General features: G+C 44.7%; 1 protein-coding gene across 2 annotated transcripts in view; it reads right to left on the bottom strand.

Moving 5' to 3' along the window:
- col4a2 (collagen, type IV, alpha 2) overlaps positions 1-17909 on the bottom strand; it is a 44242-nt gene that overhangs the window by 3306 nt on the left and 23027 nt on the right. Inside the window, exons 5-45 of one of the 2 annotated variants that reach the window (XM_076159124.1) lie at positions 10511-10645; positions 10387-10431; positions 10180-10296; positions 9902-9970; positions 9712-9747; positions 9425-9478; positions 9300-9335; positions 9129-9170; positions 8972-9043; positions 8822-8866; positions 8606-8653; positions 8480-8515; positions 8337-8381; positions 8160-8223; positions 7698-7811; positions 7285-7425; positions 7117-7188; positions 6842-6993; positions 6658-6730; positions 6429-6535; positions 6010-6193; positions 5570-5611; positions 5230-5304; positions 5040-5138; positions 4694-4915; positions 4437-4598; positions 4170-4340; positions 3856-3999; positions 3620-3745; positions 3353-3534; positions 2963-3026; positions 2789-2863; positions 2559-2666; positions 2316-2423; positions 2157-2228; positions 1898-2023; positions 1639-1755; positions 1377-1538; positions 907-1005; positions 540-686; positions 272-388 (exon numbers count right to left, since the gene is read on the bottom strand). In XM_076159124.1, coding sequence (XP_076015239.1) covers positions 272-388; positions 540-686; positions 907-1005; positions 1377-1538; positions 1639-1755; positions 1898-2023; positions 2157-2228; positions 2316-2423; positions 2559-2666; positions 2789-2863; positions 2963-3026; positions 3353-3534; positions 3620-3745; positions 3856-3999; positions 4170-4340; positions 4437-4598; positions 4694-4915; positions 5040-5138; positions 5230-5304; positions 5570-5611; positions 6010-6193; positions 6429-6535; positions 6658-6730; positions 6842-6993; positions 7117-7188; positions 7285-7425; positions 7698-7811; positions 8160-8223; positions 8337-8381; positions 8480-8515; positions 8606-8653; positions 8822-8866; positions 8972-9043; positions 9129-9170; positions 9300-9335; positions 9425-9478; positions 9712-9747; positions 9902-9970; positions 10180-10296; positions 10387-10431; positions 10511-10645 — 4105 coding nt within the window. The remainder of the gene's footprint in view (positions 1-271; positions 389-539; positions 687-906; positions 1006-1376; positions 1539-1638; positions 1756-1897; positions 2024-2156; positions 2229-2315; positions 2424-2558; positions 2667-2788; positions 2864-2962; positions 3027-3352; positions 3535-3619; positions 3746-3855; positions 4000-4169; positions 4341-4436; positions 4599-4693; positions 4916-5039; positions 5139-5229; positions 5305-5569; positions 5612-6009; positions 6194-6428; positions 6536-6657; positions 6731-6841; positions 6994-7116; positions 7189-7284; positions 7426-7697; positions 7812-8159; positions 8224-8336; positions 8382-8479; positions 8516-8605; positions 8654-8821; positions 8867-8971; positions 9044-9128; positions 9171-9299; positions 9336-9424; positions 9479-9711; positions 9748-9901; positions 9971-10179; positions 10297-10386; positions 10432-10510; positions 10646-17909) is intronic. The other variant, XM_076159125.1, reaches the window with a different exon arrangement.

Below are 17909 nucleotides of genomic sequence, written 5' to 3'. Positions count from 1 at the left end.
CTAATTCAGCCATACAAATAATGAATATACTCAATACACACAGTAACAAGTATGATGTACCTCTCCTGTGACCAAACTTTTTACTCATTTATTGCATAAGAACATTCAGCCTCTCGAACAGAGAAGTTTCAGTTCTTCTGTATTTTACACTGAATAAACATTGAATAACATCCACCCTCTCGGTAAATGCCCCCTGTCTGAACATTCTCTTAAACCTTTTAATCCAGACTTAATTCATTAATCCATAAATGGCCCTCAGTGTTGCTCATACCTTCCATGCCTTGCAGACCAGGGTGACCCAGATGTCCAACTTCTCCACGGAATCCAGGAGTTCCGGGTGTTCCGCCAATCCCAGGCATGCCTTTGTGCCCACTGGGTCCAAAGTAACCTGTGCAGTAAAAATGTGGTTATGTGACTGAGCAGGATGTTTAATTAGAGATGTTTGACTGAAAAACAAAAATGACACAAGTAATATACTTAAATGCTTAAAACACAAAACAAGAATTTAGGAAAGTCTTCCACCAGCACTAATAACTAACCTGTATCCCCAGGGGGCCCTTGTGGCCCTATGTGCCCTCTGATGCCGTGTGGTCCTCGTATACCCTGTTGTCCCTGATTGCCTCTCTCTCCTGGAAGACTGAGGGGCAGTGGAAGAGGACCTGGGCTGCCCAGAACACCTGCAACCCCTGAAGCCAAGATGGACCAAATGATGAATAAGACACGAAAGCAGCAGGTAGCCAGGGAAACAAATCACATAAAAGACATTTCTAATGTATACAACAAAGCCACGCGACAAAGGGTTTAGCTTATTAGGCTTGTTTTGAAAATTGCAATGTTTAAATGTTGACATTGCTCATTTGTACAGTGGGAAGTGAGTATAAAATATGACAAATCTGCATAACATACCTGAGGGTCCAGTGTTTCCTTTTTCACCTGTTGGTCCTCTGTCTCCTTTCCCACCATTAGCACCAGGGAATCCCATCATCCCTTGCTCTCCTTCACCACCTACAGTGTGAATGTTAACAGGTGTAAGATTTGAGAAGACATAACTCTTAGTTGTATGCCAACATAGCATTCGTTAGTCCCTTCAGAGGTATAAATCATAATGGGTGAGAATACGTTTTTTTCACATTGAGCTACTTTTACCACATGTCGGTATATAACTATGATTTTAAGGCAACCATGTATGATATAGCAAAATCTCTGTGTATTGAATGGAAAACTAAATTAAACACACAAGCCTGCAAACGCAACAAGTTCTGTGACAGATATCTGTGAATCGTCACACATTGATCATCTGTAGATGACATTCTCCTTGTGACCTGTAGTGGTGAAAACAGAAGATACTGGCAATGGCAATGAATTGTCATCCGTACCTTTTTTCCCAGACACGCCATTTTGTCCCCTGTATCCAAATGCACCTTGCTCCCCTTTGAATCCTTTATTACCAGGGCGTCCGGGATATCCAATCTGTCCAGCTATTCCATTTTCTCCCGGTGGAGCATCCACTCCAGGAAGTCCTCTGGGTCCAGGGTAACCTGAGAAACACACCAAGGTGATGGAGAAATCATTAACACCAAAACCAGTCTTATCTGTGCCTTAACAGTTGTTTTCTTATCCTAAAATGTATCTTCCCACCTTGGTATCCTTTAGGGCCTGCAAAGCCAGGTTCTCCAGGGGTTCCTGGTCTGCCCGTACTCCCATTGACCCCCACAGGGCCTCTGAGTCCTGGTAGTCCAGGATGACCCTGGTCACCTGAACAAGAGAGACATTGTTTAAGATTATTTCAGCCTTAAATGTGTTAAAGTCTAAACATGTTTACAGCAGATTACTCTTTCACTGAAAACACAAGTGAGTCAGCATTGGACCTTATTAATGGAACAGAGCAGTTGCTAACCTAGAGGTCCCTGGAAGCCTTTCAAACCAGCTGTTCCTGGAATACCAGCCAGGTAGTTGGGATCACCACCTTCTCCTTTTTCTCCTTTGGTTCCTGACTCCCCAGCTGGTCCATACCCATCCAAACCTGATGAATAATACAACCAGAAAATATGTCAATCATCATCACCTTACATAACAGAAAACAGAGACACATTTACTTCTTCACATGCAATATTTATGGCACATTATTGAGAGACAGAAAACGTGGGATGGATTACCTGCGATTCCAGGGACACCCTTTTGTCCTTTCAGTCCATGTAACCCATGAAGACCCTTCAGGCCGGGGAAACCTGCACACATTTGCATCGATCAAATGGATGAAGATTGTCACTTTCCTTCTGTGTCTTGTAAGAATGTGTGTACTGTGATCCTTTTACCTTTGTTCCCTGGAAAGCCAGGTAAGCCTGAGTTTCCTGGGTTTCCAGGAATCCCACTAAAGCCTTTTTGTCCTTGATTACCAGGAGATCCTGTCTGTCCATCTGAGCCTGATGTACAGAAATGCACAGCACACGACTGAATCCAAGTGAGATTCAAAACCAGCAATATAATAGACACAAAATAACATGACCACACTTTAACTAAACAATGTATATTATGAAAGCAAAAGTCACGTTTTTTACCTGGGACTCCTCCTGCACCCCATTCACCTGAGAGCCCTTTCTTTCCCTCAATACCATGGAAACCAGAATCGCCCCTGTCTCCAGTCTGCCCAATGAAGCCTATCTCGCCTGTAAGAAGGGTGTCAATCATTTACAATCAGCCACTCGTGAGCCTGTATTTGTTCTGATTTGACTGTGTTGAAGGCATTCATCACCAGCAGAGATGAGTAGAAAAACCATTAATCATATACCTGGAACTCCTACGAAACCGGCCTCCCCCCTCAATCCTGTGGCTCCAGGAATGTCTATGCGAAGGCCTTTCTCACCTGTAATATGAATTAGGAACATGAAATACTACATATACAGTACAGGTTCTTCCTATTTAAGTTCCTTTATCTGTCCAAGGTTTAAATCTGAAGTTGTACCTAGGATTCCCGTTACTCCTTTTACTCCTGAAGCACCGTAAGCACCAGGGGTTCCTTTTATTCCCTGAAAAGCGAGAGATCAATGAAACACCATTTAACCTTAATAGAGGCTTTTCTTTGTGAGAAGTTGTGTTTGAGGAGTTTTTCTGACATGCAATGTAATGAACCAGGGTACAGTTGGTAGCTGAGTGAGATCAATGATTTTTGGTGGACCATGGTTCACTTGTTTGGTGTACCTGAGAGCAAATTGAACTACTGAAAAAAGTAGCATGGTGTGAAAAAACAAAACAAGACGCGAAAGTTTCCCAAATCAGTTGAAGGTGACTTCACAGCCACCTAGTTTGGATCAATCAGGTACACTAAAGCTTCCCACGGAGTGATTCTGCTCACCGTTTTCCCACTCATCCCTTGGAAGCCACTGATGCCTCGATTTCCAGTTAACCCTGGCATTCCTTTTATTCCTGGGAGCCCCTCTGCACCTGGGTCTCCATGGTAACCTTTCTCATTGCTGGGGTCTCCAGGAAGACCGTGAGACCCCTGGTATCCTGGTACACCAGGGAAACCCTTGGAACCTTTGGAAGATGATGTTCAGAAGTGAGTTATGGGGGGACAGAGTGTGGAAGGAAAGACTGATGATATCATGGTTTTGCTGCACACCTCTGGGCCCAGAAAAACCTGGTTGTCCATGCTCTCCAGATTCTCCCTTAGTTCCCTTCATATCAATAATCATGTAGGCAGGGATGTGAGGCTTATCCCCAGATTGACCCCTCAGACCACGATCACCTGGGGAATCAGTGAAGAAGAAGAGGAGGTGAGGGAGGTTGAGGAAACCTCTGCACGACATATTGGACAAATGAGGCCCTTGATCCTAAACATTTTACTACAAGTCTTACCTTTCGCTCCATATTGCCCTATCTCTCCTTTTAGGCCACTTTCTCCTGGTAATCCAAGTTCCCCTTTGACCCCACCGAAGCCCTTCAGTCCTAGACCGCCCCGAGGCCCCTCAAACCCTGACAAGCCCGGAGAACCTTTTTTTCCTGGAGAATAATGGGAAAACATTTAAACCAAACTGCTTTTTAATTGCGTTTGCTAATGAAAAAGCAAACACATACGGTATATTATATCTAATTTGATTATTTGAATATTTCATTATGCTTTACAATCTACAGTATATGCTGTGGAATCATTAAATATCCGTGGAACAAACCCTTGATTCCTGCAAGACCTGGGAGCCCATCTCGTCCTGTATGTCCTTGGTCACCTATTGAACCTGATTCTCCAATGGGACCTTGACCACCATAGTCTCCGGGGAGCCCTTTAAATCCTATTGGACCTGAAGGGCCTGTATCACCAACAGTTCCCCGTTCTCCAGTAAAGCCTGAGGAGCAGCAGCATGAACAAAAACATCACTTCCCTCTCAGCAGAAACACCTTTGCTGTATAAGGATGATTTCTAGTGGAAACAGGAGCCTTACCCGGTTGTCCGGTGGGCCCGGGTAGCCCAGGTGTGCCTTTGTTTCCAAGATCACCAGGATAGCCGTACTTTCCTGCTGGCCCAGTCCTGCCTTCCTCTCCCTGTAGGCCTGCAGTCCCACTATCACCCCTGAAGCCGATCATGCCAGGCATACCAACCATTCCTGAAGTAGGCAGATGAAGAACACAAGGCTTTTTCAAATTCTTTATTCTGTCTGTCTACGATTGAACCATTAGAAACTGTGAAACGACAGCGAACCTGGATAGCCTTGTTCCCCTGCATCCCCACTTCCGCCTTTATCTCCCTGAAACCCAGGCAGCCCTTGGTCACCAGGTGGTCCAGGTGATGCTCCTAAGATCTCGCCATGAACACCTTTATTACCCTGCGGCCCAGTTCGGCCATGGAAACCAGGCAAACCAATGTTTCCTGTTACACCCTTGACACCTGGCAGCCCCAAGTCTCCACGGGTGCCAGTAAAACCTACACAGGAGAACCGTACAGGTCAGCAGAAGAAACCCAGCAGGATAAGTCCATGGGTGTGCTGTGAACTGTGAAAACTGTGTGAATACTGTCCAGTGTTTTATGAAAACATAAAACCTCTTACCTGGCTCCCCAGGAGGTCCAGTTGAGCCCTGATCTCCACTTTCTCCTTTCAGTCCCTTGGGTCCAAGTTCACCCCCAAAACCTTTGAAGCCTGCAGTGCCTGTTTCATCACAAAGTATGAAAAATAAATCAAATATGACTGAAAGTGCTTTCACTGTACAACTTTCAGAACCCATTTCTTGTTATTTTACCTGGGAAACCCAGAAATCCCTCAGGTCCTGGAGGTCCAGGCAACCCCGGAGGTCCAGGAACACTCTCACAAGGACCTGAGAACAGAATTCTACATTTACCATTATATCATGGTTTTATATACAAATGATTTTTTAAGTGGTGACTTTTCTGCTCGTTGCCCAGCGTGGATTGATGTTGCAGATCATAGCATTATTATTACTTTAGCTCAGTAAATTAAACTGTAAAAGATAAACTCATCCAAAAACAAACATGCACATAAGTCAAATCATACAGAAGCGAAGCACAAAAGAAGCTGTTACAAAGGGAACTGTAGGGTGAAAATGTTGTTATACCAGATACCTGTTACATCCAACAGATCTCCACCTTCTGTCCAACAGCCGCCTTTCAGTTGTAAACAAGAAAGAGAGAGGCATTCGGAAACAAGAGTTATTCAAAAGCAAAAGCATTATCTCAAACAAGCTCGGCTGTTGCTGGTTTGAGGGATGCAGCTTCTGCATCAGGATGAGAACGAGGTGAAAAAGAAAAGATAAAAAGATAAACCACTTGCAAAATGAATTTGTCATGCTTCCCTCTTTGAATCACAAGCCATTAATAATCATCCACATTTTGCGGCTTTGTATTAAATGACAAAAAGACGGTATGTAATGAGAGATGAGGTAATATGGAATGTTTTGGCGAGTGGAAAGCTTATAACCACAGGAAAGAACTCAAGGCTCGAAGTAGAAACGTATGCTAAGATGGAATAACACTGGGAAAGGAATCTGTCAGTTGCCTCTCACCTGGGCTACCAGGTGATCCTGTGACGCCAGCGTAACCTCCAATGCCCTCGTCACCAGGCAAACCAGGTTGGCCTTTGAGGCCCAGTGTGTCTTCTCCTGGTTCTCCCCTCAGCCCGGATATACCGGGGCGACCATGACGACCTTGGAACCCCTTATCTCCAGGTTCACCAACAGGACCTTCTCCCTGTCGAGATGAATCAGGACAATATCACACTGTAGTCATTTTAATTAAATTAATTTAACACAACTTTTTTTTAACCCCTTAAGGCCAATTGTTTGAGTAGTGATGAGAGTAAGGGAAAGAAGACAACACCAGACTCAGATGAGACCTTAAGCATCCACATGGTGAAACTGGGCCATTGCTGCACGAGTTCATAGTGTAAACACAACCTAACAAGTACCCAGTCTAACAGACTCACTGTAAGACCACGACTGCCAGGTAAACCAGGCAGTCCATTTCGGCCTGGAAGTCCTCGCACTCCTGCATTACCGCCTTGCCCAGCAAACCCTGGCTCACCAGGATATCCTGTGAAGACCACACATTCACACACATATAAACTGGGCTTGTTATGGGTTTCTGGAGTGCCTACGCACATCTGTATGCCTGAAACTCAGGGGAATGAGGTGAAATAACAGATGACTGTGTACCTTTCTCTTTGGGCACACTGGTGTCACCTTTCCTGCCTTTTGGGCCTGGAAAGCCACTAGACCCAGGAAATCCCTGTAAGACAGCATTGTAATATAACGAGAGGACTCTGTGGTGAGCTTAGAAGGCTAAAGAATTAATCAAATCATGATGTGTCAGGTATTCATGCAGCTTTATTTTTCTTACAGGCAGCCCATCGACACCTTTGTGTCCTGGCTCTCCTGAATCACCCTGCGGACCAAACTCTCCTGTCATCCCAGTGTCACCAGGGGTACCAGCAAAGCCCGCAGGGCCTGGTTTCAAGTGTCTGTTGTTGCAATCACAGAGACCAGGTTCACCTGAATGGACAAACACACACACACACACACACACACACACACACACACACACCAGAATGTGTTAAACATTTAGTTGATAAGGAATTAATTTAAAGGAACTTTTACACAATATGCATACAGCACCTTTGGCTCCTTTAGCGCCTGCATTGCCAGGCCTTCCTATCTGGCCTACAACCCCTTTGAAGTATTCTTTCCCTGGAGATAAACAGAATGTTACATTGATTAGTTTTACAAACAAAATGAAACAGCCAAGGCATCAGCTGTCACTCACACACTTGCTCGTTTACTCACATGATCCTTTGGGTCCTGGAGGACCTCTGGGTCCTGCGCGTCCAGGGACTCCTGGGGGTCCGACAACAGTGGCAGGAAGTCCTGGTTCCCCGTGTGGGCCCTTCTCTCCCTTGACACCAAATTGCCCCAAGAATTCCCATACTGATGGACACAAAGGACATTTTGCCATTGATCCAAATATCTTGATCTTGAGTGAATCAGAATAATGCTAAATTGTTTATTAAACATTAAAATTAAGTGATCCTGGGAAACACTGTTGTAGTGCTACTTAAATTCACAAGAGCTGATACTAAATCCATTTACACAGCAAAGAAACCCACTTTAAACAACTAACCTGTGTGTCTATCTAACAGTGACTATTTGATTAGTACGATGATGCCGCTGATCTCTGCATTCAGCTGTAATTCACACACCTTGTTGCTGTCCGTGAGAGGGAGAGGGTCCTTGGGGACCTGGTAATCCTTTTTCTCCATCAGGGCCCCTCCATCCACGGATACCCTGCTCACCAGGGGGGCCAGGAGGACCAACTAAACAAGTCAAAGTGAAGATGTTCATTAGCATCTCAGGGATATCGAAAGTCATGCAGGTGCAATGAGTGTAAGGCATGAATACAAATTCATGTACCACAAAGAATTATCACCCAGTTCTGCACTTTTAGTTTATACTGGAGTTTTTCTGTGGCGGTTTGTATCTGTAATGTATTTGTTGAATCACATTATGAGAAAGTCACGGCCTGATCTTCCCCTTTTGCACAGACGTGTCTTGTGGTTTCTTGTAAACTATTACGGTTAAACCTTTTAACATTTCACAATAGAGTTTCACTTCATGTAAGAGATGTCTTTTCTATGAACTCATCAGCTGATTAATCATGTTACCACTTGGATCCCAGGGATTGGAGGGGTCTGATACGATCAGCTCTCCTGCTTCTCCTCTGGCTCCCTGAAACACAAAGTCAGTGTGTGAATTGATCATCATATATACATTGAGAACTGGACATATCAGTGAAAACATGTGCCTATACAGATGCATAATCAAACATAACCGATAATCACCTTTTGTCCATTTCTGCCATTTATTCCTGTTTCACCATCATCCCCCTGAAAGTGAACAGAGACGTGCTCATGAAATCACCATGTAATACTTTATTTTAACAAACTATTAATGATATAGCATCTCGTCTTTCATGCAAACATACCCTTTGTCCAGGTTTCCCATCTAGACCAGGCAGACCCTAGAACAGCATTCAGAAAGCATATGAGATGAACATAACACACGATTAGCGGACATTGACTACAATGTGCAGAAATGCGTCTGTCCTCACCCGTCCTCCGGGTGGTCCCAGTACACCGGCTTCTCCTTTGTTAGTGGCCTGAAATAAAATACAAGAAGAGAATATTAGCAGCTGAATCGACATGTTGTAATGTGAATAAGTATGTTTATGTTGTTTGAGAAGGAGACTAGATTACATGTCTACTAAGAATGTGTGTATATGGAAAATATCTGTGTGGATGTGTGTCATGATTGCTGTGTCTGGTACCTTATCTCCACGTTCTCCTTGCTCACCAGGCACTCCTGGGCTCCCCTAATGAAAATAATGAAAGTGCGGTATTAATACTCCAGATGATCACTTAGCACATGTCATTATGTTCCATGCAGAAAGGTGAAGTCATTTAGAATCTTCACAGACAGGCAGATAAGTGGGCTGTGTGTGGGGAGTCCCAGAAGTGTTTCCTGCAGCTCCTGGAGGTCCGGTGTCCCCCTGTGGTGTAAATTGGAGGTGTTATAATTGTTGTGATCATCAAAACTTGATAACTTGTGAGTTCAGATATGACAAGACCACTCACTCGTTCTCCTTTAACTCCCTTCAGCACTTTAGTCATGGTGCCCTGCGCAGAAGAACACAAAACATGAAACTGCCATCACATGTTCAAGTTCCTACAAACCTCAGTGTTCTGGTATATACACAATCACATGCATGGATAAAGGAGTGAGTGAGTGTGTTACTGTAGCATTACCTTTGGCCCTCGGGGACCTGGAAGCCCTGGGCGACCCTGACAGAACAAGGAGGCACTAATAAGTACTTTGCTTCAGCACAGATTGGGTTGTCATAACAAAAACATACACGCACGCACACACTTACCTTTGGTCCTGGAAGCCCTCTGTTACCGACCCATCCTGGAGTTCCTGGTGTACCCTTAAAAATGAATAAAAACAGGTTTCATACAAGTTAGTGAAGTAAACAATAAAGGATCTGACTGTGTAATATTAACATTATCACATGTCAGTGGTTCTCAAACGTATTGATCCAAGAACCGTCTCTGAGCAAGCTCAAACATATGAACTTGAGAGTTACTTTGAGAATTGCCGACATGTGCTATTCCATTATCTGATCATAATAGAGAAAATAAAAAAGGCAATAATTCTTACATATATGCCAGGGAAGCCTTCAGGGCCTTGATCTCCCTGTGGATAAATGTTCAAAGGTTAATGAGCTGTACATGTTGTGGGTCCAGGATCACTCCAGCAATCTCAAGTAAAAAATGAAATTCCATGAAGTGAGAAGCCCTTCATACATGTAACCATGATTGGTGTGAACTCTAGCTCCTGTACTCCTCACCCTGAAACGTTCCATGTAGACGCTCAGCTCCAGAGAGTCTCCCTTCTCTCCTTTCCTCCCATGACCGCCCTAGGAGGTAGAAAGTGAGACAAACAGGCACACAAACAGACAGAGATCAAGAGAAAGAAAGGTGAATGCACGTAATGGTCACTCATACCTTATTAAGACAAATCCAACTAAATATATTCTACAATTATCATCTATGGACTTGCGTTTTGACAAATGTCCTTTAAGGAAAGGACAGGAAAGCAGCAGAGAAAGATTTTGGAGAAACTTACAGGAAAACCAGTTGGGCCACTGTAGCCATCTTGCCCTGGGGACCCCGAATCTCCCTTTGTCCCATTGCAGCCATCTGCTCCTGGCTTGCCCCTGGGCCCAGCCTGGCCCGGGTGACCCTGCAGAGAGAAAGCCACGTCATTACACTCAGAACTGACTGGCAGCAGAAATCAAACGCTGTATGCACACAGGCTGCTGGATGGACTTACAGGAATGCCGTCTAATCCAGAAAAGCCAGGAACACCTGTCATCCCCTGTGGATTAAAGAGAAACGTTAAGCAAGGAGCTCTCAGTGTAAAAGTTATCATTAAATGAGTAAAAGTGATTCCTCACCACAGCTCCTTTAGGACCGATGATCCCACCACGACCACTGCCCCCTTTTTGTCCCTTTGGACCTTGGATGCCTGGATCCCCGGACCTGCCTGGGGGCCCCTGGGGACCTTGGAGACCAAGAGGGCCTGACTGACCCTGACAAGAGAGGTTGAAAAAGAATCAATCAACTTCTTATCAAAGAGGCAAAATATTAAAAAATGGACTCCACAAATTTAAAATTGCATTTTCCAAAGCAAGAGGAGCAACTTTACCTGAAGATATAGGAATTCAAAGAGGCAAGAAAGATTTGGCAAAAAAGAACGCGTTAAGCAATCAAAGCATCACAACAACACAAGAGGCAAAGTCAAAGATGTCACGTGTTACCCTGTCATGTCTACAAGTGCTGCTCGGGATTTGACCACAGGGGGGAGACAGACACCTTTACTTGTTAGAGCCGCCGCGCAGCTCTTTACTCCATCCAGCGGTCAGACAGAATACTACAGGCTACTGCCAAAAAGGGAGACGCAGAGGCCCTGAATCACACAACCAGAGGGCCAACTGAATACTCTTTGCACTTTTTGGCAATCGACACCCTTCTTCTTTTTAAGGAAACACAAGACACACAGAAATGACTGAAACGGAAAAACCTACATGTTGAAATATCTGTTCTGCCCTGTAATAATCAGTCAGACTGATTGAGTCTTTATCGCACACATACCTGAAAGAACCTCTTATACACACACACTCACACACACACATGCACATAAGCAGATAGAACCATGACGAGATAAAGTTCAAATAGATAAAAGCAGATTATGCTGTCAGATTGCTCTTTAAAAATAAAAAAAACCTGCAGTGCACTCAAAGTTTAACGGCAATCACTTGAGGAAGGATTTGGATAGCTGGCTATTTTAACATGCAGACAGCTTCCCTAATCTGTGAGCTAAATATAATAACTTCATTATTGCACTTGGTGAGGAGAGGAAGGAAGATAGAGGGAAGGAAAATGTCTGCTCCTCTTTTCACACCACAGAACCAGGACCTGTTTGGGTGCTGGAGCTGCTGAGTGGAGCTTGCAAACCCAAACATCACTCAGTATGTTTACACGTTGGCTAAAGCTTTGATTAAGATGATAAATTGATTTTTTTCATGTAAACGCCATAATGTTGCAGACCCAGATTATGAATTTGTAAATAAATGTATTCAGGCATGTAAACCACATCAGATCAAGTACATTCAGACCTGAATCTTATTGGTTTCATCCATTCGTACAGCTTAAACACAATTACTTCTGCTATGGACAATTCTGTATTTCCTAATTTGGTCCTAAACTTAAGGATGGAAATTCCCTAAATAGTGTGATCGGCATTCCCAAGGCTGGGACGGGACAGGACGAGAGCCAGGGCAGATGCTTGGTGGGACAGATGAGTCGTCGGGTTGGAAACAGAATAATACAGACAACATGGAGAGAGCACTTAAAAGGTGAAGTTTGGGAGACACTTGAGTCCAAGGGTATCATGGGAAAAGTGCCTGTTTGTGTGTTTTGCGAGCTTGGGGGTCAATATGTGAGGACCTCTTGAGGTTTGTGGCTCTGACAGTGTTCCTGTGAGAACCAACAAACACAGTGATGTTTGTCCCCAGACAGAAATGTTCCTGGCCTGGTTAGGAAGCTGGAGCCAAGGGTCATAGGTCAAAACAAAGGAATTAATAAAGCCACAGGGAGCCTAAACAATGTCAGACAACAATTCAAACAACCACTAGGACAGATCGAATGCAGATATTGTAGATATAAAGGCTCAGTTGAGGTCAGTGAACTGATGGATGTGCACGTGTGCGGATACATCCTGTGTGTGTGTGTGTGGAAGGCAGGGCTTTGTCTTTGGGTGGCTTTTTGGAAAGGGAGGTGTGTTTTGTCTGTTGTTCAATCTAGATCCTGCAGCTGTTGCATACAGAGGCGAGAGGAGACGAACAACAATCCTGTCAAAACAACCAAAATGTCAAATGGAACACAGTCAGGCACGGTCTGCTCCCTGAATTCCTTACAGGGAAACCAGAAATCACCTGCAGCGCTGGATTGATCGGCCCAGGATCATGTGATGGGATGCAATAGTACATAATGCAGCACTTCATATATTAACCATTTAAACTCAAGGTAATAGGATTTGTTATCTTCTTTTGATGGGCCTAAAATATAAATGATTCCCTGAGATAAAGACCATAACCCAGACTGTCCACTGAGTGGCGCTGTTGTACTGGGCAACAGGAAAGAGGATAGTTACTGTCCTTACCCAGAGGAGGTTCCTCCCTGTGGACATGGGAGCCACTGCCCCCTGGTGGAAGTTGTAGGTACATAAAGCCTTCAGTTGAGCAGAAGACCAGCAAACTACAAACTATAAAGCTTTAACTTTACGAGTAAACATTGAGACGTTTTAGGAATGTTGGTTTCTGGTTGGATCACGTCAACGGTTCAAGTCTGAGTAATGTCACAAAGTAAAAGTCGATGTACAAGTGTTTCTGGAATAAATCTTATCTAAAGTCAGCAAAGCGTGACTCAGGTCCACACCTCAGATGAAGACAGACATCTACAATAAATCACAATATCTGTATAAACTGAAAATGGAAACACACCCTGGAATGCTAAAGGAATTTCCCAAAAAAGAGGAATGGCGTCATATCCTGTATTTACTCTGTACATTATGAGGAGCTTTCACTTGCACGGAGATTTATAGATGTGTTGAAACTAAGCTGGTGAGTCTGAGGCTTTTTAGAAAACACGCAGAGCAACATGAGCATCCCATCATTCAAAACGCAAAGACAACCAGAACCGACCCAAAGCTGAACTGACAGAAAGCAGAGCGATGTCAAAGAAAACACACCTGGGAATGTTTCACAACACTGATCCTGTATCACACCACAGCATCATCAGCTCCATTTTGAGCTCTGATCTCTGTTTGAAATGATCTCAGAATCAACAATTAAACCAACTCACCATTTAATTACTCCTATATTTGCCAGAATTCATAATGTCAACACACTGAATCAAGTTAATTTCGGTGAATAGATTAGAGTGGAAACCTGCCACCTGCTTCCTTTGCACTCAGGCTCCATGTTCTCTATTGTTATGGCGGTAACTCTGAGTTCCCCGCGACAAATCATCGCCCTCGTAAAAAAGGAAATTAAGCGAGATGACAAAATTTATTGAAGACAAACGATTCTGTCAAAGTAATTTGGCTCTCATTCGTCTCGAGGGGGAAGCAAAATATACAGTGACAGAGGGGAGGGGTGTGTGAGAACTGGAATGGAGTGTTGTAATGCTTAACTAGTTAGCTCTCTCTACGTGTGTGTGTGTGTGTGTGTGTGTGTGTGTGTGTGCGCGCGTGTGTGTGCCATGGTATGCACACTCTGCTCTGTATCTTTCTGCATGGCTAAAACACAGGGACGATAAATGCCAGACTTCACGCAAAACTGATAACAAAGATGTTTTTAAGTGTGTGTGTGTGTCTGTCTGTGTGTGTCTACCACTATGGGCTACAATGCTACAGATCTACTCCTTCTCCAGTATCTGTTGTACTAGTACTTCTTCTCCGGTCCTCCCCACTGTAATTACCCATGATCCACAGCTCCACTTCCTTCATACCTCCACCCTCCTGGCTCTTATCAGCTCACCCTTCACACACACACACTCCTGCTCAGCATTTCCTCAGGACGAACTGCTGCCGCTCTCCCCGAAACTCCTTTGAGACTTCCCACGTCCATTTGCTTCTTTTCTTAACCCCCCTTTCGTCCTCCTTTCGTCTTCCGCTCCCTTCCTGTGTCCGCTGGGAGGAGACACACATGTACGCCGTGTCTACAAACGGAGACGACCGACCGCAGGTTATGTGCGGAAACCGAGAGCCGAGGTTAAAAGTTGAAACAGTCACGTTTGAATTGTGATAATGCACGACTAGACCAGTAACAGGGGGATTGCAGACGAGAATGGATTCTGTTGGATTGCCCGCCGACAATTCTGCACCTGAATAAACAGAAAACCTGAGGAAATAGAGTAAGAATGTCTCTCCATGAAAAGACACTGGACTTATGAGACATGCACACACACACACGCACACGCACACGCACACGCACACACGCACACACACACACACACACACACACACACACACACACACACACACACACACACACACAGAGAGACGTAAGGCTATAGGTTTGGGTTTCTGTGTGTTTGAAGGTCAGTCATGATTTTACCAGACTGTGTTGGCCTCTGGCTTCTTCTGTGACTGCAGTCTTTTATTTTTCTCCCTGTCACTGACGGCTGACGTCATAGCTTCGGCCTCTCCTCTCGTGAGTTCCATAATTGCGTACGAACCGTCATCAATCAGCCGTCAAATCTCATACAGTCACAGGGGGAAGAGAAGGAAATGAGGACGACAGCAGGCAGATCAAAGCTGACTAATAACCTGTCTGATTGAGGCGTATTCATTACTTCAATTTGAGTTTTCTCTTTCGATCCTTGAGACTCCAACTTGATCGTCTCCATCTCCTTTTTCATCATCTGCATTTTGTTTCAACTCATTTTTACTGGCTGCTTTACCTCCATCATATATTATTAAGTGAACTCAGGTGGATGTCGATGTTCTCATTGATATTATTCTATAGTATAACATATTTTCTGTGCATAATGCATGTGTGTCTGTCTGTGTGTGTGTGTGTGTGTGTGTGTGTGTGTGTGTGTGTGTGTGTGTGTGTGCATGTGTAAGAGGGGTTAAGTCAGATCTGGTCTAATTAGGCCTTTGGAGCAGAATGTGGAACTCTGTAATCTCACTGCAGCCAATCTCCAAACAGAGCTTTAGTTTCAGACTGATGTTTTCAATTATACACAGTAGCAGAGTCTGAATGCTTTTCATGCAAAGGTATCACAGCAGCAACGTCCTTATGAAGAAGAGCAATAGAAGAGAAGACGAGCAGAGGTGTTGAAGAATACAAGAGAAGAACAAACAAGCAGCAGCTTTGTTTGGAGGCCGACAGAGAGAGAGAGAGAGAGAGAGCGAAAGAGAGAGAGAGCGCCTGAATAAAGAGCAATAAAACTCCATTCCTTCCCTCTCTCGCCTGGATCTGCCAACTGGTGTCTGCTTCTTATCCAATCACCTCTCACCTCATTGGAGGGTCATAAACCACACACACACACACACACACACACACACACACACACACACACACACACACACACACACATACACACACAGCTGTGGGATCATACTATGCTATTTACCTCACAGCAGATGAATATAAACTGCATCTCTCCGTCACTTTGACCTACATACACACATCCTCCTTCCAATCACATCACTCCGGTGTTGGTGCTTCCTCTCTTGAAAGTTACAGCAGTGTGTAGGGCGGTAACACACACACACACCACTTAGACTAATGTGACTAAACACAAAGGGATAATGAGGAACATGTAGTTCCCTGCTTTTTTAGGAACTTTGATTTCCTTCTGTAAACTCAGCCCGAGACTTTGTGCCGTCTGACCCACATCAGGAAAACTCTGAGAAAATCCCTCCTCTTCACACTGCATGAAGCGTAGCAGCAGCAGCCATAATCTTCCCCCGGGTGAATGTGGGTGTGTTTGCATTTCTCATTCCAAAATCACAGATCTATTAAAAGTGCCCTTGTGTGACAACATAAATCCGATCCGGGCCAGACTACTGTCCCCTGGGCGGGAAGGTTTGGGAATGACCCGCTAAGAACAGGATGGGAAAACACAGACCAGCACGCTGACCTACGGCCTCAGAGAGGAATAAAATAAATCACTAAACAACCGGCCGGAAGCTTCCACTGATGCTCCATCTGTTTGTTGGAGTTTCTCCTCCAAGCAGTTTTGAATTAAAAGTTGCTTTACAAGGAAAATGGACAACGCAGGTAGAATCTGATGATGATGAGTCGGGAGCCTGAGATGAAGTCGACAGTAACGTACCCGATTGGATGAAACGCTTAGTCATGCTGGAGGAAAGTATTTGCTTAGGTAATGCAATTTTTCAGTCCTCATCCCTCAGAGTAACATTTAGTCTGTGACTGATCTTTGCTATGGAGCCTCTACTATCTTCAGGACATACAGTACATGAAACTCTTTCCCACACACATGAATCTGGCTTTCACGCCACTTCTCCATGGATACAGATTATTTACTCCACTCTGCATTTACTTTGTTGCAAATCAGGCTGTGCTGATGTCTGAGGGCTCAGTTTGCTTGCCCTAGCTGAAGTCGTGTATACAGCAAGTAACACAGGAATCTAAACACGGAGCTGAGATTGAGCGATGTCCTGTGATGTCATCAGTGAGGGTGAGGACATAAATAGAGACGCAAATTCTCCGTGTCATTGTCTGGAAGGGGGTTGAACTCACAGCGGCACGTCGCCCTGTGTGATGACAACAGATAAACTATGGGTGAAGAGTCTTACACACAAAGTTACAAAACTAAATAGCAGATGTCCTTGATACACACACACACCACGTTAATTAAGACAAAGCAGTAAAGACTGACATGTTGGTGGACTGTCCCCAGCTGTGATTGTGATCTAGTTCACAGTTAAGACTTGTATACTGCAGTCAAAACCACGGAGAGGACGACAGTTGAAGCCACGGAGGAATCGCCAAACTTACCCTATCACAAAAGGTGATAGGAATGAAGGAAGCAAGGAAGTAATGACGGACGCAAAGACGCACAAAAGGAGAGAGGAATGCCAAGAACCATAGTGTCCCACAGACACCTGGGTGGATCCAGTCCCACTCCTGTGACCCAGTTCTAATGTTTCCCTTGGACGCATTTCCACATCCCATCTCCATGACGCCCAGGGGAGTGTGTGTTGGGGGGGGGGGGGGGGGGGGGGCTCAGGCTCCCTGGAGGGGGATCAGGGGCTCGCTGAGGCTGGCGAGCTCGAGGCACTTGGCTGAGAGGACGAAGAGGTCGGAGCGGGTCCATAACTGGATACCCTGCGGAGGACTCAGGCAGAGTAAATAAACGTCCGTAGATGATGTTTAGATATCTGTGAGAGTGTGTTTAGATCTCCTGCATGCAGCCAGGGAGGTCAGCTTCCTGACTCCACCGCTGGATACATGTCCTACTTCAGAAAACCCTCCATGACTTCTGGAATAGATGTGAAATGATAAAATTAGATAAAAGGAAGAATAAAGAAGGCGACATGTCGGGCAGCTATGAAAAGATGCTTTGTATCAGAAACAGAGGCAGTGTGTGGAGACAAACCTCCAGCCGGACCTCTGAACACATCTCTATGTTCTCAGCTGGTGCAACAACATGGCCAGACTACAGTTTCCCACGTGCAAAGAGAGTGATGAAGTGGAGGAATAAAAATTGGCGACATCCAGACAAACATAAGTCATGTGTTGTCACTTGCTTTGTTTC

This window comes from Genypterus blacodes, unplaced genomic scaffold (genome assembly GCF_046128005.1).
Source record: "Genypterus blacodes isolate CSIRO-AG114 ecotype Tasmania unplaced genomic scaffold, CSIRO-AGI_Gbla_v1 ptg000093l_1, whole genome shotgun sequence".
Lineage (NCBI taxonomy): Eukaryota > Metazoa > Chordata > Actinopteri > Ophidiiformes > Ophidiidae > Genypterus > Genypterus blacodes.
This window is presented reverse-complemented; position numbering and strand designations above follow the sequence as displayed.